Genomic DNA, 25,409 nt, shown 5'->3' with positions numbered 1-25,409 from the left:
CCAGCCCCTTGGGAGCGATCAGCGCATGCGCAGTGCGCACCCCCCCCCCGCCCGCGCGTCGGGGAGGACTGACGTCAGTCCTCCGGGCGGGGCGCGGTGCATGCCGGGAAGCCGCCGCCCAAGATGGCGGCAGGATTGAAAAGTTGTTGGTGGCACTAAAGCGGCTCCGGGCGGGCCGGGAGCGGGAGCCGGGCCCCGGGTGGGCCATGGCCGTCGCCGGGCAGTGAGGCCGGGCTGCTGGGCCCCGCCGGGCGAGCACGGCCGCTGCGGGGATGCCCCGGGGGGGGCCGGGGCCGCCGCCGCCGGAGACATGGAGGAGGAGGGCAAGAAAGGCAAGAAGGTGAGAGCGGGCCGCGCCCGGGCCGTCACCGGGGCCTCTCGCCGCTGTGGGGCCGCCCTGGGGTAGGGGGCCGCCTGCGGGGCCTGCTGTGCCCCCGGGTGAGGGGCCCTTCCTCACCCCCGCGTCTGGGGGGCTGCCCCGTCCCGTGGGCCGTGGCTGGTCCGGCCCTCTGTGGCCCACGGCCCGTGGTCCTGAAGGCCTCCTTAGGGGTGGCTGGAGCCCCGCTTGCCTTCTCGGGCCTTGTCCCTTCTCTGGTGGCTTCAGGCTTGGCCCTGGCCGAGCTGAGTGTCTCCTGTCAGTGTGGCTGCTCTGAGGGCTGGGGCCTCCCTTCCTACACTCAAAAACTTCTCTGTGGGAGTGTAGGGTGGGGGGAAGAGCTGCCGTGGCCACGTTCTGTAACAGCGCCCGATGGTCTTATCTGCTGGTTATGGTGCTAAACTGGGCACACTATGTACACACGCCTCTGTTTTATAAGTTTATATATATTGAGTCAACTGCAGTCAGGGCTGCTGCGCCGTGAGCACGTCGCAGGACACCAAGCTCTGGCTGCAGATGGCTGCTCCACTTTCCTCTTGTTTAAACCTATTTCTGTGTCATGTGGGGGAGGCGAAGCTCGAGCTGGAGGCAGAGGCTGGAGCGCTCGCTGCTCAAAGCAGTGCTCCCTGTGCGGGGCGGGGGGTTGGCTCGGTCTCTGTGACACCCTCCCCTTGCCGTGGTGACATAACTGGGGGGAAACAAGGTATTTTTAGTCGGTTTGATTGGGGGCATCTGCAGTAACCGCGATCTCAGAAGGTGGCAGCAGAGTCTCCTGCTGAAACTGGTTTGAAGCGATCAGAACATTCACAGAATTAGAAATATTGAGTGTCTTTTGTTCCTGGAGCGACGGTTCACACTTCCCACAGGGTCAGATCTGGCGAGTAAAGCCACCAACGTCCCCTTGCCAATGGCTGGTGACCCCTGCGTGGTGTGGCAGGGTCGGCAGCCCAGGTGGGAAGAGAAATTATTCATCTGGCTCTGTGATCTTCCTGCTTTCACAAAGAAACAACTCCAGATGTGCACTCCTGGGGCTACGAGTAACTGTAGAGTAATTTTAGGTGTGAGTAAATGCCTGTTCTCCAGGGTGGGCAGCTGCTGTGGGGCTGGGAGCGGCCCTAGGCTAGAAGGGATATGTTGTAGGAGTGGAATCAGCTCCTCTCTCTGCTGAAAAGTGGTTTTCTGCTCCTGTATCTTCCAGTCTCTCGTATACTGGTGTAGTGCTCCAGCCCCCCGCAGCTTCCTGGCTGAGTTGTGGGTGATCCTGACAGACGAGGAGCTCACCAGACCCGCAGGAGTGGGGATGTGGCTGGGGAACAGGGATGGCAGCCCCTAGGCCGAGGCAGGGGTTTATGGAGCTTCCTCAGTGTGAGTTTGCATCGTAGCGTTAGTTAATTAACCCTTGGAGGAGGCGCCTGCGGCTCTCTTGAGCGTGGACTGCCATCAAATGAGGTTAATTTGGCTGCAGAGATGGGTGTGTTCATCCTGTCTCATCATTACCCCCTGCCCCGCTACAGGCTGGGGGGAGAGGGGCTGGAAAGTGGCTGTCAGAAAGGGACCTGGGGGTGTTGGTCGATGGTGGCTGAACATGAGCCAGCAGCGTGCCCAGGTGGCCAAGAAGGCCACCAGCATCCTGGCTTGTACCAGCACTAGTGTGGCCAGCAGGACCAGGGCAGGGATCGTCCCCCTGTGCTCGGCACTGGGGAGGCCGCACCTCGAATCCTGGGTGCAGTTCTGGGCCCCTCACGACAAGAAAGACCTTGAGGTGCTGGAGCGAGTCCAGAGAAGGGCAACGGGGCTGGTGAAGGGTCTGGAGCACAAGTGTGATGGGAGCGGCTGAGGGAGCTGGGGGGGTTTAGCCTGGAGAAAAGGAGGCTGAGGGGAGACCTTCTCGCTCTCTACAACTGCCTGAAAGGAGGGTGTAGCGAGGGGGGTCGGTCTCTTCTCCCAGGTAACAAGCGATGGGATGAGAGGAACCGGCCTCAAGTTGTGCCAGGGGAGGTTTAGATTGGAGATGAGGGACAATTTCTTCATGGAAAGGGTTGTCAAGCGCTGGCACAGGCTGCCCAGGGCAGTGGTGGAGTCCCCATCCCTGGGGGGATTTAAAAGCCGTGTAGATGTGGTGCTGAGGGACATGGGTTAGTGGTGGCCTTGGCAGTGCTGGGGTAACGGGTGGGCTCGATGATCTGAAAGGTCCTTCCCAACCAAAACGATTCTGTGCTCCTCTGTGCCAGAGCAGTTCCCAGCTGCAGGGAAAAACTCTTCCCACTTTAGCGCTGCTCCGGAGGGGTATTAGGGCAAGTTTGGTCAGCACTGGGGGGAAAATCCCAGCCCTGCTTTGGGTTAACTCTGGCTTTAGACAAAACCTGGACTTGTTAAACTGGAGCTGTGGGAACCTGCCTGGGGCTGGAGAGCAGCTGCTCTGGCGCTGGGCGCCTCGGGCGAGGATGGATGTTCCTGGCACTCTCCTTCCTGGGAAGACACGGGGTGGAGGGAGGACGGAGGCAGATTTTCTTGCCTACCCTGGTTATATTTGCCTGTAGAGAGGATTTTTCCTGCTGGCGTCTGTTGTAGAGGCTCTTGTGATGTCTCCCATGGGTGGGACGGCTGCCAGGTGCTGCAGGTGATCAATGCATGGGTTTCCTGACGTAATTTGGTGTGGGTGGCATCAGGTGTTGGCATAATCCCTGACTTTTCCAGCTCAGGTGTGCCCTCGCTCCGATGTTGGCTCGGTTTGCCTCTTCCCAGGCCTCTTGTAGCCCCTCTTCCTCGTGAAGCCGATCTCGATCCGTGGCACTGGATTCTCTGTGGCTTTAAGCGCCGGTTGATATCGAGGATTTCGGCCAGTCCGGCCGTTCCTTCTCGTGCAGATCATCGGGGAACGGCTGCCAGGCCGGAGCTGGGCAGTGTGGGGAGCGGGGTGCTGCTCTGTGCTGGTGTGTGCGGAGGGGATGGAAAGCTGAGGAGCTGCTGGGGCGAGCGAGGGGGTTGTTAAATAGCTGAAATGGAGGCGGTTCCACTTGAAACTGGGCACAGGGTGAGGGAGGGGATTCTGCCCCTCTGCCCCGCTCTCGTGAGACCCCCCTGCAGTGCTGCGTCCAGCTCTGGGGCCCAACAGAAGGACACGGAGCTGTTGGAGCGAGTCCAGAGGAGGCCACGGAGATGCTCCGAGGGCTGGAGCCCCTCTGCTCTGGAGACAGGCTGAGAGAGCTGGGGCTGTTCAGCCTGGAGAAGAGAAGGCTCCGGGGAGACCTTCTAGCACCTTCCAGTGCCTGAAGGGGCTACAGGAAAGCGGGAGAGGGGCTTTTGACAAGGCCATGGAGTGACAGGACGAGGGGGAACGGTTTTAAACTGAAAGAGGGGAGATTGAGATGAGATATGAGGAAGAAATTGTTTGCTGTGAGGGTGGTGAGAGCCTGGCCCAGGTTGCCCAGAGAAGCTGTGGCTGCCCCCTCCCTGGCAGTGTTCAAGGCCAGGTTGGATGGGGCTTGGAGCAACCTGGGCTGGTGGAAGGTGTCCCTGCCCGTGGCAGGGGGTTGGAACTGGATGGGCTTTAAGGTCCCTTCCCACCCAAACCGGTCTGTGGTTCTTTGAATATAAAAAAATTGAGGAGCTGAGCTTGCAGGTACAGATTTGTGGGAGCTTCTGCTCGCAGGACAAGTCCATTGAGCTTCTGACCTGATCCCCAGCCCTTTCGGGATCAGTAAATTGAGCTGTGATCTGAAAACCTTCTTCCAGAACAGCCGCAGAGTCTGCGGTCCTGGGCGATGCGGCGTCACTGCCTCCTCCTCCGCTCCTGGCGTGTCACTTGTCCCCGGGCTCCTGCTGCTGCTCCTGAGCAGATGTGACTCGTGGTGGGAAGGCAGCAGAAGCTGCCTGGGTATCTGCCGTGGTCGTGAACGAGGAGGGTTGGTGCACAGCCCTGATGGTGGGGAGCCGGTGGAGGGGGGGGACATGGGAGGGCTGGGCAGGGGTACGGGTGGCTGCCTGTGTCCCTTCACAGAATCAGTGAGGTTGGAAGAGCCCTCTGGGCTCATCGAGTCCAACCATTGCCCTGACACCACCATGGCAACTAGACCAGGGCACTAAGTGCCATGGCCAGGCTTTTCTTAAACCCCACCAGAGATGGGGACTCCACCACCTCCCTGGGCAGCCCCTTCCAATGGCTAATGACCCTTGCTGAGAAGAAATGCTTCCTAATGTCCAACCTGACCCTCCCCTGGCCAAGCTTGAGGCTGTGTCCTCTTGTCCTATCGCTGGTTGCCTGGGAGAAGAGGCCATGGTGTCGATGGGTGGTGGGGTTTGGTGTGCTGGGGGATGATCTGCTGCCTCGTCCAGCGTGAGGCTCTCCTGAAAACAGGAGCCCAGCTTCCGAGCTCCCCAGGCTGACGGATCCAGCTTGAAACCTTTGTGCTGTTTAAAATGATGTGGTTTAAAGTACAGCTGGGTCCAGCTGTGAGACATCCTCTCGTGACCCCTCTCCCCTCTTACCAAGCCTCAAGACTGGCTGGAGCCCCTCTGCTCTGGAGACAGGCTGAGAGAGCTGGGGCTGTTCAGCCTGGAGAAGAGAAGGCTCCAGGGAGACCTTCTAGCACCTTCCAGTGCCTGAAGGGGCTACGGGAAAGCGGGAGAGGGGCTTTTGACAAGGGCATGGAGTGACAGGACGAGGGGGAACGGTTTTAAAGTGACAGAGGGGAGATTGAGATGAGATGTGAGGAAGAAATTGTTTGCTGTGAGGGTGGTGAGAGCCTGGCCCAGGTTGCCCAGAGAAGCTGTGGCATTGCTGCGGGCCCGGGGCTCGGCAGGACCAGCCTGTCCTCGCTCTTCTTGGCTGCTCTTGGCCTCGGCCCAGCTACGAGCAGGGAGTTGCTCTTTTTCTCTTCTCAGCCCTTCCTCCTGCTTCCAGAGGAAGCCACAAATCTGGCATACGAGGAGCAGAGGCTGGATGGAGGTGGGATCATCTTGGGTTTAGGCTTGAGGAGGGGGAAGTGTGGGGTAAAAGGTGGCTGGAGGGGTGGAATGGGGTGGAGGGATGGGCTCTGGTGTGCTGGCCTCAAACAGGGCAGGTCGGGTGCCCTGCTCTGGGTGGTGGCATCTTCTTATTGCTGCTGCTGAACCTCAGCTGCTTGGCATGAAGGTTTGGGGGGCTCTGGTGGACCTTGTGGTGCTGCACAGCTGTACTTGTCCAGCTTGTGGCATTTTAAAACATTTATTTCATAAATTAATTAATTGTGCTTCTAAAGACCTGTGAAAGTTGAGACTCGCCCAGCTGAAGTTCAGTGCAAGCCTGTCTCCTTGTAGGGCGTGTTTTAGTCTCATCAGTGCCCTGCTTGGAGACCTCCTGCCTCCCTGGGGTGTCGGGAGGGACTGGAGGACTCTGGAAAGATGTGTTGGTGTTGCCCTGCAGCGTGGAGCTTTGCTCCCACCTCTCCCAGGGGTCTGGGATGCTGGTGGGGCTCTTGCATTGTGTGGTGGGTGTCATCTTCCAGCTCTGGGGTCTCAGCTGCTGGAGGTGGTGGCAGCTGTGGCATGGGACATCTCCTGAGCTTAGGTCTGCACCTCCTGGCTGGAGGGCTGAGAGCAGCTGGAGGTGGGCATGGAGCTGTGGCTGGTGGTGGGTTTGGAGCCCACCTCGCATGGTGCTCCTGCAGGAGGTGCTTACCCTGAGGACCAGGGTTCGAGGGCTTCACAGCAGGGCTCTCCTTACTGCACTGCTCCTATCTGGGTGACCTTGTGGCTCCAAAATAGGGATGCTGGAAGCTTGAGGGGCCACTTGATGCCTGGGGCTTGACTTGGTTGAGCACAGGGTGCCTGACCTATGTCTGTAGGTGACCTCTGATGTTCACGAGCAGCTCTGCAGACCAGGCTCCCACCCTGTCCTGGAGGCTTGGTCCGAGTTACACAGCTCCTCTGGGCCTGGGGTCACCCCTGCCCTGAGCACCTGCCTGGGTCTTGGTCAGTGTCCTGACTCCCAGCTGTGGGGAACACCTTCCAGCTGGCCCTGCCCTGTGGTATCGGATCCCTGCGCTGGCTGCCCGGGCTCCTGGGGGGGTGTTTGGGTTGTGTTTGCTTTCACCTGCAAGGCCATACAGAAGTACTCACCCAAACAGAGCACCAGGGTGGTTGGTGGCCAGGCATCTCCTCCGAGGCTGGGGAGGTGGCTCTTCTGAAAGCTCCGGGTGATGCTCCTACGCAGCCTAAACATGTTGTCTTCTCCTGGGTGGTCACGGGAAGCAGAGGAAGAGCATCCTGGCTGCTGCTTGATGTCTAGGTGTCTACCCCTGCTGCTTTCCACTGGTTGTGGTTCACAGAATCAATGAGGTTGGAAGAGCCCTCTGGGCTCATCGAGTCCAACCATTGCCCTGACACCACCATGGCAACTAGACCAGGGCAGTAAGTGCCATGGCCAGGCTTTTCTTAAACCCCTCCAGAGATGGTGACTCCACCACCTCCCTGGGCAGCCCCTTCCAATGGCTAATGACCCTTGCTGAGAAGAAATGCTTCCTAATGGCCAACCTGACCCTCCCCTGGCCAAGCTTGAGGCTGTGTCCTCTTGTCCTAGCGCTGGTTGCCTGGGAGAAGAGGCCGACTCCCACTGCGCTACAACCTCCCTTCAGGTAGTTGTAGACTGCAAACCGTGGAAGCTGGTGGTCCCACTTTGGACCTTCAGCCTCTGGTAGCCTTTGCTGTGCACCAACCTGCTGCTGAGGCCGGCGTGGGAAAGGCTGGATCTGGCAGCAGCACTTAATGTAACACAGATTTTCCCCTGATCTCACACGCCCGGGGTGGAATCACTTCGCTGTTGTGGCTTTTGCTGGGTACAAAATAACTCCACCATGTCATTGGGCAAACGCTCCCTGTGCTGTTTGGTCAGGGGATGGCAGACAAAACTGGGTTTTGAAGAGCAACACCCAACACTCTGGGTTCAAGCCTCCCTTTTGCGTATGTAACATCCACAAAGGAGATCATATTTTCAGTTTTGGAGGTCCAGCTTGTTTCTGTGCTGGTGGAAGCCTGGAGCCACGCTGGACCAGCACTGGGGTACCAGATGGTGTCTGTTTAGCCCAGAGACCTCCTTGAACTTGAGCAGTTTCCCCGTTTCCAGCATGGGCACTCTGCAGGCACGATGCTCTGCCCTGGGGGATGTGTTTCAGCCTGAGGCTCGTCTCCACGGACCCGTGGCAGGCTGTAGAGCCCAGTTCTCCACACAGAATGGTTAAGGGTTGGAAGGGGCCTCTGGAGATCATCCAGTCCAACCCCTGCCCAAGCAGGGTCACCCAGAGCACATCACACAGGGTCACATCCAGGTGGGTTTGAATATCTCCAGAGAAGGAGACTCCCCCCCTCCCTGGGCAGCCTGTGCCAGGGCTCTGGCACCCTCACAGCAAAGAAGTTCCTCCTCATATTCAGATGGAACTTCCCATGTTTCAGTTTGTGCCCGTTGCCCCTTGTCCTGTCACTGGGCACCACTGAGAAGAGTCTGGCCCCATCCCCTTGACACCCACCCCTGAGGTATCTGTGAGCATTGATAAGATCCCCCTCAGTCTGCTCTTCTCCAGCTGAACAGCCCCAGCTCCCTCAGCCTCTCCTCGCAGCAGAGATGCTCCAGCCCTCTCACCATCTCCGTACCCTCTGCTGGACTCTCTCCAGTAGCTCCTTGTCTGTCTTGAACTGGGGGGCCCAGAACTGGACCCAGTTACTCCAGGTGTGGCCTCAGCAGGGCCGTGTAGAGGGGCAGGAGAACCTCCCTCGACCTGTTGGCCAACCTGGCCTTGAACACTGCCAGGGAGGGGGCAGCCACAGCTTCTCTGGGCAACCTGGGCCAGGCTCTCACCACCCTCACAGCAAACAATTTCTTCCTCACATCTCATCTCAATCTCCCCTCTGTCAGTTTAAAACCGTTCCCCCTCGTCCTGTCACTCCATGCCCTTGTCAAAAGCCCCTCTCCCGCTTTCCTGTAGCCCCTTCAGGCACTGGAAGGTGCTAGAAGGTCTCCCTGGAGCCTTCTCTTCTCCAGGCTGAACAGCCCCAGCTCTCTCAGCCTGTCTCCAGAGCAGAGGGGCTCCAGCCCTCTCATCATTAGGTTTTGGGTGACTTTGTTCCATTTCTCTTCTCTCCAAAGAAGCTTCATGATCCTCACCTCCAAATCCGAGAGCGTGAGCTGGTTGGTGCGTGTCTCCATGCTGCGCTGTACCTGTGCCCAGAGCGGTACCACCAGCCCAAAGCGTGCTGAGATCCACCTCCTCGGTCAGCAGCTTGGCCCTGGCAGCTGTTAGAGAGGCGCTGACAGGCTGATGGCATGGCAAGACGTGCTGCGGGCACGGCCCGTGCGGCTTGGCACGTCCCCTCTGTGAGTCTGGCAGAGCTTTGGGAACCACTCAACGGGGTGAGCCAGAAACAGGATCTAAACGAGGAGACTCGGGTGAAGGATTTCACATTCTTCATCTCAAACTACAGCTGCGTCCTGCCTTCACCTTTATTGTGATAAAAGCCTCAAGCTTGGCCAGGGGAGGGTCAGGTTGGACATTAGGAAGCATTTCTTCTCAGAAAGGGTCATTAGCCATTGGAAGGGGCTGCCCAGGGAGGTGGTGGGGTCACCATCTCTAGAGGGGTTTAAGAAAAGCCTGGCCATGGCACTTAGTGCCCTGGTCTAGTTGCCATGGTGGTGTCAGGGCAAGGGTTGGACTCGATGATCCCAGAGGGCTCTTCCAACCTCATTGATTCTGTGATTCTGTGAAATGAACTTTGGCAGGAAAGCAGTGAAAGGATTTATGGAAATGATGAAACCAGATGGTTGGAACTGGGTGGGCTTTAAGGTCCCTTCCCACCCAAACCAGTCTGTGATTGTGTTTTCCACCTCTAACACTCCTCAATATCATTGTGCATTGGAGGGGGAGGCAGTGAGGACGTGCCAGGTCTGGATCACCTGGGCAAGAAGGTATCAGCTTCTCCTCTCTTGTCCACAGTGCTTAAATTTAGATAAGAATTTAAGCTGGGCTTTAATTCTGCCCTGTCCTGCAGACGTGGATTCCTGAAATCAAGGAGGGAGGCAGCAAGAGGTTAAATCAAGCTGGCAGGAGATCCTGAGCTGCTCCTACTGTGATAGAGAACAGCCTGGGTTAAGCCTGGCTTAGGAAGCCCTGCTCTTGGAGGAGGATTTAGTCGGAGGCTGTATTAATCCTTCCCTCTTGCCGAGGGAGCTGCTTGCTCGGAGGATCCTCCACAAGCTGCTAAGCTGAGTCTAGGCGAGCCTGCAGCGTGTCTCCTGCTCCAGATGCATCAGCTCGGCCAGGGATGAAAGTGTGGGTGGAGGAACCTCTCGGGGAGGAGCAGGAGGAACCAGGCTCTGCTAAAAATAGCCGGGGAAAATTCCTTTCCTCTTGCCTTAGAGGAAAATCCTGGTGGGGAGGGGAGGCTGGAGCCCGGCTTTGCTGGCGAGGTGGTCCAAAAACACTGAGCTGAGCCTTGTTTTGTCAGGGGGTTTTGTGCAACCGTTGCCTTTAGTCTTGAGCTGCCGCCTTGTTTGGGTGTTTTTAAGTCTGACTTGGGCGCCAGCTCGCTGGTTTTAGGCAAAATGTGTTCTTACATTATTTAAATTTAATAATGTGTTTGTTTGAAGGAGCAACTTTGAAATTAAACACAGTGTTTCTGGCTGAAAGAGGAATTTTTTACTTATTTCACTCTGATACCACCGGTGGCAGCTCCGCATCGGCCTGCTGGGAGCTGGGGAGGAGCGAGAGGTCCTGGGGCCAGCGTGGACCCCTCGCTCCTGGTGATCCTGTCTCTAATTCAGCCCCGTGGAGAAGAAGCCAGGTCTTGTGGAACAACGTGAGAACCTGGAGGGGCTGTCCTGGCAGGGAGGATCACACCTCCCGAGGCTTCCTTCAAGCTGCTCAAAACAGAATCACAGAATTGTAGAAGAATCTTCACAGAATCACAGAATCAATGAGGTTGGAAGAGCCCTCTGGGATCATCGAGTCCAACCATTGCCCTGACACCACCATGGCAACTAGACCAGGGCACTAAGTGCCATGGCCAGGCTTTTCTTAAACCCCTCCAGAGATGGTGACTCCACCACCTCCCTGGGCAGCCCCTTCCAATGCCTAATGACCCTTGCTGAGAAGAAATGCTTCCTAATGTCCAACGTGACCCTCCCCTGGCCAAGCTTGAGGCTGTGTCCTCTTGTCCTATCGCTGGTTGCCTGGGAGAAGAGGCCAACTCCCACCCCACTACAACCTCCCTTCAGGTAGTTGTAGACTGCACTAAGGTCACCTCTGAGCCTCCTCTTCTCCAGGCTAAACACCCCCAGCTCCCTCAGCCGTTCCTCAGAGGTCAGACCCTCCAGACCCTTCCCCAGCTTGGTCGCCGGTTGGTTCCAGGTTGGCTTTCTGGATCTGCTCAGTCGTAGCCTGACCCTGGGGTGCTGCTGGCAGCTCTCTGCGAAGGCTTCACCCCGGAGAAGCATGTCCCCTGCGTCCCTTTGGGCACAGGGTAGGTGGCTGTGGGGTGCGGGGTGTCCCTGGGGACGGGCGGTGTGCTGGCCAGCAGCTTTGGGTGGCTGCTCAGAGCTCCATCTCCCTTAATCTCCGTGCTGGGGGACAATTAGCTTTACAAATTCCCGTTTGATTTAATCCCCTCGAGTGGATTAAGAAGCTGTTCCCGCTCCTAACGAGAGCGATGCTCTTTCTCCTTTGTGTTCAGCTCAGAGGATTGAATGTATTTAAAGGTCCAAGACCTCGTTGGGTTTTGGATGGACACAAGCAGCGGAGCTCTGGGTGCAAGTAGCCCAAACTCCAGCGCCGGTGGCCAACAAGCACTGCAATAGAACCAGCTTCATCCCCCGTGATGTGGCATCAGTCGGCAACACAGAAGCAGGTTGACACCTTCATATCAGCCCTGTCTTCCTGCCTTCACTCATGGTCTCCAGAGATGTGTTTTCTGGGGTCTTCTGTAGCTTCTGGAGCACAGGAGAAGGTCGGGGTCCAGCATTGGGTCAGTCAGGGTTTAATTCCTGGCTGGTGGTGGTGGTATTCGTGGTTTAAATTCCAGGTTTAATTCCTGGTACACGGGATGGGTGAGCAAGCCCTGATGAAGTGGGTGCTGCTAATGCTCCAGGGGACCCTGATTTTTTTCCCAGCAGCAAGGGGAAGGTGCACGTCCTCGGTCATCCCACCTCTAAGGGCACCGGGCAGCGCTGTGCTTATGAGAGCCCCGGTCTTGCCGCCTGCGGGTGGGGGCTGCTGATTTGGGGCACCAAATAAAGTGATTTTTGAAGTCTCTGTGTTGTGAGATGCAGCAGGGGGGAGTGCAGAGAGCTGTGAGAGCTTTCCTGGGGCGTTTGGGTGGGAAGGGACCTTAAAGCCCATCCAGCTCCAACCCCCTGCCACGGGCAGGGACACCTTCCACCAGCCCAGGTTGCTCCCAGCCCCATCCAGCCTGGCCTTGAACCCTGCCAGGGAGGGGGCAGCCACAGCTGCTCTGGGCAACCTGGGCCAGGCTCTCACCACCCTCACAGCAAACAATTTCTTCCTCACATCTCATCTCAATCTCCCCTCTGTCACTTTAAAACCGTTCCCCCTCGTCCTGTCACTCCAGGCCCTTGTCAAAAGCCCCTCTCCCGCTTTCCTGTAGCCCCTTCAGGCACTGGAAGGTGCTAGAAGGTCTCCCTGGAGCCTTCTCTTCTCCAGGCTGACCAGCCCCAGCTCTCCCAGCCTGTCTCCAGAGCAGAGGGGCTCCAGCCCTCGGAGCATCTCCGTGGCCTCCTCTGGACTTGCTCCAACAGCCCCATGTCCTTCTTCTGTTGGGGGCCCCAGAGCTGATTTCATCGGCATATCACCGCCTTCATCTTTTTAATTTGATTCTCTGTGAAATTAGCAACTTGTTTTCATTAATCCTCTGAGCCTGACTCTTGGGCTCACGTTTGGGCCCAGCAAGGCTGGCTAGAACACGTTGTGCTCTCCCAAAGTGCCTCCTGGGAGGCCTCGGCTCAGGCAGGCAGCTCTTAACCTCATTTCCAAGCTTTGCTTTATCTAACGTGAGCAAGAAACTTAAGAACTCAAAATATGGGCCCTAAAAAAAAGCTTTACAGCCCTTGGTCTCAGTAGGTGTTGTTAGACCTTGGAGAACAAAGTTGCTCCGAAGCTTGGAGGAGAAACCAGGGTTAAACCCAGGTGTTTCCATCCGGGGTGCAGCCGGGTGCGAGTCCAGGCTGTAGCAGCAAAGGCTGTTGGGGGGTTTCACAGCATCACAGACTGGTTAAGGGTTGGAAGGGGCCTCTGGAGATCATCCAGCCCAACCCCTGCCCAAGCAGGGTCACCCAGAGCACGTCGCACAGGGTCGTGTCCAGGCGGGTTTGAATATCTCCAGAGAAGGAGACTCCCCCCCTCCCTGGGCAGCCTGTGCCAGGGCTCTGGCACCCTCACAGCAAAGAAGTTCCTCCTCATATTCAGATGGAACTTCCCATGTTTCAGCTTGTGCCCGTTGCCCCTTGTCCTGTCACTGGGCACCACTGAGAAGAGTCTGGCCCCATCCCCTTGACACCCGCCCCTGAGGTATCTGTGAGCATTGATAAGATCCCCCCTCAGTCTGCTCTTCTCCAGCTGAACAGCCCCAGCTCCCTCAGCCTCTCCTCGCAGCAGAGATGCTCCAGCCCTCTGACCATCTCCGTACCCTCCGCTGGACTCTCTCCAGTAGCTCCTTGTCTGTCTTGAACTGGGGGGCCCAGCACTGCACACAGTTACTCCAGGTGTGGCCTCAGCAGGGCCGTGTAGAGGGGCAGGAGAACCTCCCTTGACCTGCTGCCCACACTCTTCCTCACGCACCCCAGGACACCACTGGCCTTCCTGGCCCCAAGGGCACATTGTTGGCTCATGGGGAACTTGTTGTCCCCCAGAACTTCCAGGTCCTTCCCTGCAGAGCTGCTCTCCAGTAGATCAGCCCCCAGCCTGTACTGGTGTGTGGGGTCATTCCTCCCCAGGTGCAGGACCCTACACTTGCCTTGGTTGAACTTCACGAGGTTCCTCTCCCCCAGCTCTCCAGCCTGTCCAGGTCCTGCTGGGGTACCAGCCACCCCTCCCAGTTTGGTGCTGAGTGTACACTCTGTCCCTTCATCCAGGTCACTGATGAATAAGTTGAACAGGTTTTGGGGTGCAGGCGGTGGGACCATGCGGCTGGGAGCCAGGAATGGCACCGAGCTTTGCCAAACAGGCTCCTGCGCCTCCGCCCGGCCCCGGTGCTGCCAGACCTCGCCGATTCTTAACCAACAACTTGATTTTGTCGCCGTCGCCGCGTGTAACAGAAGGAAACTGTGGTTATTGCACTTCCTGGCCACCCCCCGGCAGCGAGTGAGCGCTCACGGCTTCGCCAGCCCTCCGGCACGGGCTGCGAGCTTCGGCACCCCCGAGACGAGGGCAGCAGCTTCTCCCCTCCCCGGGAGGTGCTTTTGGTGACCCACCAAAGCCTCCGCGCCGGCACGGGGTGGTTCTGCCCTCCGGAGCTGGGCGTTTCGATGGAGAACGAGGTAGGTGGTGGCTTTCTCTCGGCTCTCACAAATGCAGAAGCTGTTCCACGTTGCGTCACGCTGGGTGACGCCTCCGCCTTGGACTTGGGCTCCCCAAATCCTCCTTCGTGGAGAGCCTGTGGTCGGACATGGAGCCCCACACTCCAGTCTTGGCAAAGAGACCGGTTTCTTCCAGGATTTTCTTCGTTCTGGAGCCAGGAGCAGCCTCCTGGTCCCTCTGGAGCTGCACAGCTCAGGGTGATGCCCATCTCCAGAGCCCAGCTGAAGGGAGGGCTGCTGCCCCTTGAACCTGCAGTGCCAGGCAGAGCTGTTTCATGAGCCCAGCAGCGTGTCGCTGTGTTTTCTGTCCCTTTTGTCCTACAAACTCTATTTTTATCTCCATGGGACATTTTTCAGGGCCGGGCTGTCCCCGACGTCCTTGTGGTGCCCAGCTCACCTGGGAGCTGGTAGATACCATTCAACCAGGAGCTTTTCCATCCCACTTTCCCGTCCTAGTAGAAAGGTTTCCATTTATTTCCACCTGGCTTTGATCTCTCTTGTGCCTGTAGATCTTCCAAGCTTGTCTACGTTGAGAAAAGCAACGAGAGAGGCTGATGCTGCCTGATGGGCACCTGAACCCGGTGGAGGGACGTTGCTGGGAGTAGGTGATGTGGTGGTGGCATTGCCCCACCAAATATAACGTCCTATGGTGTGGCTCAGGCACTTCAGGTGAAGGGTCTGCAGAAGGTTCTTCTTCATGGTGGTTTCCAAGGCAAGGTCCTGCTGTCGATGGCAGCCAGAGACGAGCTGAATTTCACAGAATCAATGAGGTTGGAAGAGCCCTCTGGGCTCATCGAGTCCAACCATTGCCCTGACACCACCATGGCAACTAGACCATGGAAAATTTGCTGGGGGCTGCTGCTTTTTGGGGTTTTCTGAGCAGGAGCACTTGGTTTATATTTAATTAATTCACCTTTCAAAGCATCTTTTCTGCCTCTGCAGATCGTACAGTCCTTTTTCGTGCCTGTGAGAAACAGGAAAGCCAAAGCGTGGGTGCCCTGAGGGGTGGGAAGGTGAGAAGCCCTAGGACAGACTGGTGGGGAGCGTGGTGGGGATCTACCACGGGTCGGCTCTGCCGCAGCCGAAGGACGGTGGTGATGCTCCCTCTATAGCTGGGAGCCCGTGTGTGCACGCTGCTGCCGGCTGGGCTCGCGTTGGCTCCGATATCGTGGAATCACAGACTGGTTTGGGTGGGAAGGGACCTTAAAGCCCACCCAGTTCCAACCCCCTGCCACGGGCAGGGACACCTTCCACCAGACCAGGTTGCTCCCAGCCCCATCCAACCTGCCCTTGAACACTGCCAGGGAGGGGGCAGCCACAGCTGCTCTGGCCAACCTGGGCCAGGCTCTCACCACCCTCACAGCAAACAATTTCTTCCTCACATCTCATCTCAATCTCCCCTCTTTCAGTTTAAAACCGTTCCCCCTCGTCCTGTCACTCCATGCCCTTGTCAAAAGCCCCTCTCCAGCTTTCCTGTAGCCCCTTCAGGCACTGGAAGGTGCTAGAAGGTCTCCCCGGAGCCTTCTCTTCTCCAGGCTGAACAGCCCCAGCTCTCTCAGCCTGTCTCCAGAGCAGAGGGGCTCCAGCCCTCGGAGCATCTCCGTGGCCTCCTCTGGACTCGCTCCAACAGCTCCGTGTCCTTCTGTTGGGCCCCAGAGCTGGACGCAGCACTGCAGGGGGGTCTCCCGAGAGCGGAGCAGAGGGGCAGAATCCCCTCCCTCGCCCTGCTGGCCACGCTGCTGGGGATGCAGCCCAGGACACGGGTGGCTTTGGGCTGCCAGCGCACGTTGCCGGCTCATGGTGAGCTTCTCGTCACCCATCACCCCCAAGTCCTTCTCCTCAGGGCTGCTCTCGAACCATTCTCTCTCCCTTGTGTTCTCGCGACGTGTCACAGGAAAGAGGTTTTCAGTGGCAGATTGTGCACTTGTGGACTCGTAGCTCTAAAACCAGCCTGTCCACGGGGTGGTTGGCGTGGTACAACGAGGCTGTGAGTAGGTTTACACGTTGGAGAAGCGCTGGGTGGCGGGTGCTGCCAGTTTCCCCCCCTATCTGGGTGCAGAAACTCCCTCTCTCCCCTAACCCCAACACCCCAGCGTTTCCCTTTCTCTCCGCAGCCTGGAATAGTGTCTCCTTTCAAACGAGTCTTCCTGAAGGGTGAAAAAGGTCGGGATAAAAAAGCCCAGGAGAAGGTTACGGAGAGACGGCCTCTGCACACGGTGGTGGTGTCCCTGCCTGACCGCGTCGAACCCGATGTGCTGCTCAACGACTACATCGAGAAGGAAGTGAAGGTAACATCTCCCTGGCAGCTCATCTAGAACTATGTGTAGCTTTACTATAACTTAAAGACATGAGGGATCTTCCACACGTAGGTGTATTTAGGAGCTTCTAACCAGGAGCTTGGGGCACCAGCCCTTTGCTCGGTGTTGCTGGTGTCTCTCTGGGCGTGTTCGGTGGCGTATGTAGCGTCTACGTGCTGTGGTGATGGTTTGGTTGTTCTTTCCAGTATTTAGGTCAGCTCACGTCCATCCCAGGGTACCTGAATCCCTCCAGCCGCACGGAAATCCTGCACTTGATCGATAACGCCAAGGTGAGCGCTCAGCCTGTGGAGTGACCTGCTCTGTGTAGTCACTATCTAACATCTAGCGTGGGATTGAAGGCCACACCTTGAATCCTGGGTCCAGTTGTGGGCCCCGCACTTCAAGAAAGACCTTGAGGTGTTGGAGCGAGTCCAGAGGAGGGCGACCAAGCTGGGGAAGGGTCTGGAGGGTCTGACCTGCGAGGAACAGCTGAGGGAGCTGGGGGTGTTTAGCGTGGAGAAGAGGAGGCTCAGAGGTGACCTTAGTGCAGTCTACAACTACCTGAAGGGAGGTTGTAGCGCAGTGGGAGTCGGCCTCTTCTCCCAGGCAACCAGCGCTAGGACAAGAGGACACAGCCTCAAGCTTGGCCAGGGGAGGGTCAGGTTGGACATTAGGAAGCATTTCTTCTCAGCAAGGGTCATTAGGCATTGGAAGGGGCTGCCCAGGGAGGTGGTGGAGTCACCATCTCTGGAGGGGTTTAAGCAAAGCCTGGACATGGCACTTAGTGCCCTGGTCTAGTTGCCATGGTGGTGTCAGGGCAATGGTTGGACTCGATGATCCCAGAGGGCTCTTCCAACCTCAGTGATTCTGGGATTCTTGGTGAATACAAAAGGTTTGCGGAGCTTCCTTGGGGCTGGCTCCTGCTCTGACTTGTGTCCTCCATCCCGGTGTGACAAACATGGGAGAGAAGCCTGTTACCAGACCGTTACCAAAGGGGAATCACAGAATCCTAGAATGTCAGGGGTTGGAAGGGACCTCTGGAGATCATCGAGTCCAACCCCCTGCCAGAGCAGGACCAACCTAGGGCAGGTCACACAGGAACGCACCCAGACGGGGCTTGAAAGTCTCCAGAGAAGGAGACTCCACAACCTCTCTGGGGAGCCTGTTCCAGGGCTCTCTAACCCTCACAGTAAAGAAGTTCTTCCTCATGTTGAGGTTGAACTTCCTGTGCTCCAGCTTGCATCCATTGTCCCTTGTCCTGTCGCAGGGCACAAGTGACAAGAGGTCGCCCCTTTCCTCTTGACACCCAGCCCTCATCTATTTATACCCATTAATCAGATCCCCTCTCAGTCTTCTCCAGACTCAAAAGCCCCAGGTCTCTCAACCTTTCCTCCTAAGGCAGGTCTTCCAGTCCCTTCATCATCCTCGTAGCCCTCTGTTGGACTCTCTCCAGTAGATCTCTGTCCCTCTTGAACTGGGCAGCCCAGACCTGAACGCAATACTCCAGGTGAGGTCTCACCAGGGAAACAATTCAGCAAATCAGTGGAAATACCTTTGATTTTAGCGAGCACACCAGCTCCCGGGGCAGCTGACCCAAGAACACGATGCCGTCATCAGTCTCTCTGCCTACAACATCAAGCTGGTGTGGAGGGATGGAGAAGATCTCATCCTCAGGGTCCCCATCCACGACATCGCCTCCGTCTCCTACATCCGAGATGACTCCTCTCACTTGGTCGTGCTGAAAACAGGTAGGTTGGGGCCAGCCCGGGCAGGCTGCAGCCTTGTGTTTTGGGGTGGTGGGGCAGTGGACCTTTAAAGCTCATCTACTCCAACCCCTTGCCATGAGCAGGGACACCTTCCACCAGACCAGGTTGCTCCAAGCCCCATCCAACCTGCCCTTGAACCCTGCCAGGGAGGGGGCAGCCACAGCTTCTCTGGGCAACCTGCGCCAGCGTCTCACCACCCTCAGCATAAAAAATTTCCTTCTTATTTCTAGTCTTCTGCCTTGAGTTGTTTTGGTCCATCCTTCTCCAGCAGGGGTGGAGGAAGGGCTGGGGGTGCACCATCCCCTGAGGGTGGGGATGATTTCCTGCCCGTGTTGAAGAACCGGGGTGATGCCCACCTCAGTTCCTTGTAGCACCTGGGGAGGGCCTCAAATGTGTCCCCAGCAGCTCTGCGTGGTTTGGGCTGGAGCGTTTGGGGAACGCTGAGCTCCTTAGAACATGTAATGACAGAGACTTATGGGATTATAAACCCCGTGACAGCGAAGGACAGTCTATAGGATAAATGAGTAAGTGATTAAGGCTGTAATTGTGCTGATGCTGACTAAGCCGTGGAAAATGGAGACGTTGATCTACAGGGTTGTCAGAAACTGCCTCTAAATGACAGGTTTTTCACTCAAAGGCTTTGGCCCCGTGCAGCGTTCAGGTGGAGCTCCCAGGCTCCTCAAGCTCCCTCCTCCAGGGTGGTGTCTCCCCTCTGCCCCCCTGCCCCGGGGGTTTGCAGCCTGCTCGACTCCTTGCTGTTCTCGACCTTTCCATCACGACTTCTCTCTTCCTCAGCTCAGGACCCTGGGATCTCCCCAAGCCAGAGTCTCTGTGCCGAGAGCTCCAAAGCCCTCACTTCAGGCTCGCTGTCCGAGAGCGGGGTGGTGCCCGTCGAGGCTTGTTGCTTGGTGGTCCTGGCTACGGAGAACAAAGTAAGACTTAAACCACTCCATTAAAACTCTGCCTTGGGGTTGCCTCAGTGTCACTCACTGGTTGCGATGACCCTGGGACTGGGGTTGCTGGGAGGTTTGCTGGCTCTTTTAGAGCAGGGTGGCCACAACCTCTCAGGTGGAGAGTCATAAGGCCCAGGGTGGCCTCATCCTGCTCTTGCCACTGTCACACACACAATCACGCACAGAATCAGTGAGGTTGGAGGAGCCCTCTGGGCTCATCGAGTCCAACCATTGCCCTGACACCACCATGGCAACTAGACCAGGGCACTAAGTGCCATGTCCAGGCTTTTCTTAAACCCCTCCAGAGATGGTGACTCCACCACCTCCCTGGGCAGCCCCTTCCAATGGCTAATGACCCTTGCTGAGGATAAAGGGTCATTTCCAGCAGCAGGACATCTGTGAGGACGAGTGAATCTCTCCCACAATAGGGTTTTGCTGACCGAGGCGTTTTCCTGGTGCTGACCTGGAAGTTTGTTTCATCTGGTGTCTGGATCCAGAGATTCTGATCTCTGTGCTCCCACCTCTGCAGCAGGAACCCTTTGCCTCCCTCTCCTCGCTGGGAGGACAAGACCCTTACAGGGAGCTGAAGAGAAGGGCCACCATGGTATCTCCCACCTTCCAGCAGCCCTCCTCTGCTCCCTCCCCAGGTGACCGCTGAGGAGCTGTGCTCACTCCTCAGCCAAGTCTTCCAGATCGTTTACACTGAGTCCACGATAGACTTCTTGGACAGAGCAATATTCGATGGGGCGTCCACGCCGACGCGGCACATGTCCCTACACAGCGGTGAGTCCCTGCGCTCCCCCTTTGGCTCTTCCTTACCAGCCCTGGCTGAGGGTCCCTCACCTCTCCTCCTGCCACCCTCCGAGGTCAGAGCCAGCCTGGTGGCTTCCCTCCTGTGTCCTATCAAACAAATCCCTTCTGCTTTAATTGTGGGGGAGTTGGAAGGGCAGGAGGGCTGTCTCCTGCCTGCAGATGTTTCCCCAGCTGGGCTGTGGAACATCAGCCATCGTCCTTGTCCCCCAGACCCTTTGCCCCTCTGTTCACGTTGGATGATAATAAAACAATCCCCTGAGCCTGTAGCCAGCTCTGACCCAGAATCACAGACTGGTTAAGGGTTGGGAGGGCCCTCTGGAGATCATCCAGCCCAACCCCTGCCCAAGCAGGGTCACCCAGAGCACGTCGCACAGGGTCGTGTCCAGGCGGGTTTGAATATCTCCAGAGAAGGAGACTCCCCCGCTCCCTGGGCAGCCTGTGCCAGGGCTCTGGCACCCTCACACCAAAGAAGTTCCTCCTCATATTCAGATGGAACTTCCCATGTTTCAGTTTGTGCCCGTTGCCCCTTGTCCTGTCGCTGGGCACCGCTGAGAAGAGTCTGGCCCCATCCCCTTGACACCCCCCCTGAGGTATCTGTGAGCATTGATAAGATCCCCCCTCAGTCTGCTCTTCTCCAGCTGAACAGCCCCAGCTCCCTCAGCCTCTCCTCGCAGCAGAGATGCTCCAGCCCTCTGACCATCTCCGTACCCTCCGCTGGACTCTCCCCAGTAGCTCCTTGTCTGTCTTGAACTGGGGGGCCCAGAACTGCCCACAGTTACTCCAGGTGTGGCCTCAGCAGGGCTGTGTAGAGGGGCAGGAGAACCTCCCTTGACCTGCTGCCCACACTCTTCCTCACGCACCCCAGGACACCACTGGCCTTCCTGGCCCCAAGGGCACATTGTTGGCTCATGGGGAACTTGGTGTCCCGTAGAACCCCCAGGTCCTTCTCCGCAGAGCTGCTCTCCAGTAGATCAGCCCCCAGCCTGTACTGGTGCGTGGGGTTATTCTTCCCTGGGTGCAGGACCCTACACTTGCCTTGGTTGACCTTCATGAGGTTCCTCTCCCCCAGCTCTCCAGCCTGTCCAGGTCCCACTGGGGTATCACCCACCCCTCCCAGTTTGCTGAGCACATCTCGGCCCCGCTGCCCCTCACCTTCCAGCTGGGACAGCCGAGGTGGAAATCAGTGTGTGTGTGCCTCAGAGGGCTGGGAACAAGCACCAGATCTCTGCCCTCTCCCACCTCACCTCTCAACCATCTTCTTGCAGACGACTCCTCTACCAAAGTGGACGTGAAGGAACCCTACGAGGCGGAAGCAAGCACTTTGTGAGTGAAACAGAGCGCATTAGTGCGGCCTCGCTGCCGGGTTTAACCCCCCCGAGCAGGATCCGCTGCGGTCAGCACGTCCCAAAGCCTCTGCTCAGGCTGGCTCAAAGCCTGGGCGGGGGTTTCACCCTCCCTGCCTCCGCTGGATTGTTCTGCTGTGCAGAGGAGGTCACGTCCGCGGCGTAGGCGCCGTCCCCCGCGTCAGCAAAGCGCTCGCCCGGCTGCTTTGCCTTGGTGAAATCCAGCTGGACCTGGGAGAAATGTTTTCCCTAAAACCTTTGATTTTAGACACATTTTTTCCCCCTCCTGAATCGGTGCCCGCTGAAAACTGGTAGCATTTCGGGGGCTGAAAACGTGGCGCACAACCTGGTTGTTTAAAATCCACTGGTGCGAGTTGAAAGGGTCACATTTAATGCCAAAATAAGGTGGTTTGAGGCTTTTTCCCCCCTACACTGTTCCAAAATGAGGAAGGATGGCAGGGGGTGATGCCCACGTAGGGCTGCGTTTTCAGCAGGTCCCCAAACTGGTGTAGTTCAAGCCCTCCGTGCCCTGGGAGCCTTCAGATGCCCTCTGGAGCAGAGACCACATCTCCATGTGCCTCTCTGCTCTCCCATGCCACAACCACCAGCACCAGCACTGCAGAAGGTGCCCGAGTAGCTCAGGAGGCCTCACCCATCTCTTTGCATTTCAGTTCCTTTCCAGAAACCTTGGAGGCAGGTGACAACTCCCCCTCGTCCTTCTCCACGCAACAGTCTCCACACGTTAAGACGGTCAGCGAGAGCGAGCTGAGCACCACGGCGACAGAGCTGCTCCAGGACTATATGATGACGGTAGGGTGGAAGAGGTTGGAAGAGCCCTCTGGGCTCATCGAGTCCAACCATTGCCCTGACACCACCATGGCAACTAGACCAGGGCACTAAGTGCCATGGCCAGGCTTTTCTTAAACCCCTCCAGAGATGGTGACTCCACCACCTCCCTGGGCAGCCCCTTCCAATGGCTAATGACCCTTGCTGAGAAGAAATGCTTCCTAATGTCCAACCTGACCCTCCCCTGGCCAAGCTTGAGGCTGTGTCCTCTTGTCCTAGCGCTGGTTGCCTGGGTCTCGGCCCATGGATCCAACCTGTCCAGACCCCTCTGCAGACCCTTCCTACCCTCCAGCAGATTGACACTCCCACCCAGCTTGGTGTCATCTGCACATTCACTGAGGGTGCACTCAATCCCTACGTCTAGATCATCTCTAAAGATATTGAACAGCACCGGCCCCAGAACTGAGCCCTGGGGGACACCACGAGTGACCGGCCGCCAGTTGGACTTTGCCCCGTTCCCCACCACTCTCTGGGCTCGTGTCACCTCGGGGTGTAGAATGTGAGCCCGTGCTGGCGTAGGAATGTCCCATCCTCCTCCGTTTGACAGCTGCCAGCTCAGCAGTGGGTTGCTCCAGCCTGTCCCGCTTCTCCATGGGGATGAGCTGGTCCATCACTGCAGCTCTATCAAACAGCAATAAACCCCAGGCTTCCCATCACCCTCCTCAACCATCAGTGACGTTCTTGGTGTGCTTCTCCTCCGCAGCTCCGAACCAAACTCTCCTCCCAGGAGATCCAGCAGTTCGCCATGCTCCTGCACGAGTACCGCAACGGGGCTTCCATCCACGAGTTCTGCATCAACCTGAAGCAGCTCTATGGGGACAGCAGGAAGTTCCTGCTCCTGGGTGAGTGTCATCTACCAGGGATGCACTGTGGGCGACCGACTGGAGGGGGAGAGCTGCTCCCAAGCCCTCGTGGTGGGCCTGCTGCCTTCCACGTGGGCAGGCTGATGGGGTGCAAAGGGGTGGGTGTGGGTGTCACAGGGATTCCTTGGCATGTCACCGAGCAGGGAGTGACACCTCAAGCTTATCTCTCCTTCCAAGATATCCCTTCCCTGAGGGCAGCTGGGTCCAGCTGGATCAGGCCCCCATCTCAGAGGCTTGGGTCACCCCTCGAGCTGCTCACCTTTCCTGAGAGGCTGTGTACCTCCTCCAGAGCAGACACATGGCTTTTCGGTGCCTGCTGGTGGTAAGAGAGAAGGTTCTGGTCCTTGGCCAGCCCTGTGGTGCCTGACACCGGGTGATTCTGGTGTTGGATGCTCCGAGGGCTGGAGCCCCTCTGCTCTGGAGACAGGCTGAGAGAGCTGGGGCTGTTCAGCCTGGAGAAGAGAAGGCTCCGGGGAGACGTTCTAGCACCTTCCAGTGCCTGAAGGGGCTACAAGAAAGCTGGAGAGGGGCTTTTGACAAGGGCATGGAGTGACAGGACGAGGGGGAACGGTTTTAAACTGACAGAGGGGAGATTGAGATGAGATGTGAGGAAGAAATTGTTTGCTGTGAGGGTGGTGAGAGCCTGGCCCAGGTTGCCCAGAGCAGCTGTGGCTGTCCCCTCCCTGGCAGTGTTCAAGGCCAGGTTGGATGGGGCTGGGAGCAACCTGGTGTGGTGGAAGGTGTCCCTGCCCGTGGCGGGGGGTTGGAACTGGATGGGCTTTAAGGTCCCTTCCAACCCAAACCAGTCTGTGATTCTATAAGATCCTTGAGTCCAACCATTTGTGAGTGCCCAGAGTTTTCTTCCAATCAGTCTGAGTAGCAACTGTAGCCCTAAAGCTGGGACTGACTGTGGGGAGCAGGGGGGGTGCCTCATTCTTGGCCAGTAAGGACAAGTTGTAGACTGCACTAAGGTCACCTCTGAGCCTCCTCTTCTCCAGGCTAAACACCCCCAGCTCCCTCAGCCGTTCCTCGCAGGTCAGACCCTCCAGACCCTTCCCCAGCTTGGTCGCCCTCCTCTGCACTCGCTCCAACACCTCAACATCTCTCTTGAAGTGCGGGGCCCACAACTGGACACACACACGATACCAACCCTCTTCTCCTCACCTTTCCTCCCCTGCTCCAGGTCTTCGTCCCTTCATCCCCGAGAAGGACAGCCAACACTTTGAGAACTTCCTGGAGACCATCGGGGTGAAGGACGGCCGGGGCATCATCACCGACAGCTTCGGGAGGTACAGACGGACGCTGAGCACCACCTCCAACTCCACCACCAACGGCAACGGCGCCGCCGGCAGCTCGGACGACCAGTCCGTCCCCTCCGAGGAGGACGAGTGGGACCGAATGATCTCGCACATCAGCAACGACATCGAAGCCCTGGGGTGCAGCATGGACCGCGATTCCTCCTGAGAGCCAGCCGGCGTGGGGGGGACGATGGCCTCGGCAGCTCCCCGTGCCCTCACCGCCGTGCTGGCAGAGGTTTGGGGGCTAAATCAGGATGCAATTAACTCTCCCATCCTCGTTAGCGGCGCCGGGGGGCTGCGGGGGAGGACCCCGAGGCTGGAGGACCCCGAGGCTGCGGGGAGTGACACCAGGGAGTGACACCAGGGAGCAGAGTCGCCTCCAACCCTCCGCCTGGTTTACAGATTTGCACATGGGATCCCTGTTGTAACTGCTCCTCCTCCTCCTCTTCCTCCCCCCTGTTTCCAATGAAGTTTACCACAATGTGAATTATTTAAACTCATCGTCGTCGAAACATTTCGGCTCCAGACCTGCAGGAGATGCTGCCAGGTGCCGGCTTTACCCCACGTGTACCCCCCCACGCCAGCTTGGGGCACCCCACGGTCCTCCCTGCCCCCTGTTCTGGGGTTTGGGGTGCTGGCAGGTGGGTGCTGGGGGCTGCTGCCATCCCCCAGCGCTGGTGTGGGGCAGGGAGAGCCCCCCCAGGTAGTCTGGGAGGCTGCAGGGTGGGGGGGGGGGGGGCCCACACTGTATATATTTTACACCCAATTATAAATACACACCTATTTTTTTAAGCCGTAGCCCCTGCCAGAGCGGCGCCCCCAGGCAGAGGGAGGTGCTGGCTGGGACCCCCACCCTTTCCTGGAGGGCACCTGAGAACTTTGGGGGGGTCCTCCAGTTATCCTGGAGCCACAACCAGGAGGAAGGGGACAGCCCAGGGGTCGGCCGGGGTCTCCAGCACCCATGGGTGGCCCTGGCAGGGTCCTTTGTGCCTGTGCCAGCTGCTGGCTCCCCCCACCCTGAGCTGGGGTGCTGGGGGTGGCTGACCCTGCAGCGGGTGCCGAGTTTGGGGGCTCTGGCTCCTCCACACCCCTCTGCTCCCTCTGTCCCCCCCTTTGTCCCCAAAGCCCCCCCAGTGCCTTTAACCCTTGCTCCCCCCTCGCAGCCCCTGGGGGGCTGGACCCCAGCCCCCCCAGCAGCTCCCCACTTCACCATCACCCTTACTGGTGGCTCTGGCTGCCGTCCTCCCGTCTGTCCGTCCCAGGCAGCCTTCATCCCTCCCTCCTCTCCCTCCCCAGCCC

General features: G+C 57.9%; 1 protein-coding gene across 1 annotated transcript; it reads left to right on the top strand.

Annotated features, from left to right (window-relative positions):
* Nucleotides 1-96: 96 nt before the first annotated feature.
* Nucleotides 97-24,606, top strand: CCM2 (CCM2 scaffold protein). The gene is made up of 10 exons (XM_068404425.1): nucleotides 97-340; nucleotides 16,046-16,219; nucleotides 16,435-16,518; nucleotides 17,793-17,976; nucleotides 18,790-18,926; nucleotides 19,595-19,730; nucleotides 21,026-21,083; nucleotides 21,775-21,913; nucleotides 22,653-22,791; nucleotides 23,996-24,606. Exons 1-10 carry the CDS (start codon nucleotides 311-313, stop codon nucleotides 24,274-24,276), a joined length of 1,362 nt encoding a protein of 453 aa, XP_068260526.1. The 5' UTR covers nucleotides 97-310; the 3' UTR covers nucleotides 24,277-24,606.
* Nucleotides 24,607-25,409: the final 803 nt, after the last annotated feature.

This window comes from Nyctibius grandis, chromosome 7, assembly GCF_013368605.1.
Source record: "Nyctibius grandis isolate bNycGra1 chromosome 7, bNycGra1.pri, whole genome shotgun sequence".
In the NCBI taxonomy this organism is placed as follows: domain Eukaryota; kingdom Metazoa; phylum Chordata; class Aves; order Nyctibiiformes; family Nyctibiidae; genus Nyctibius; species Nyctibius grandis.
This window is presented reverse-complemented; position numbering and strand designations above follow the sequence as displayed.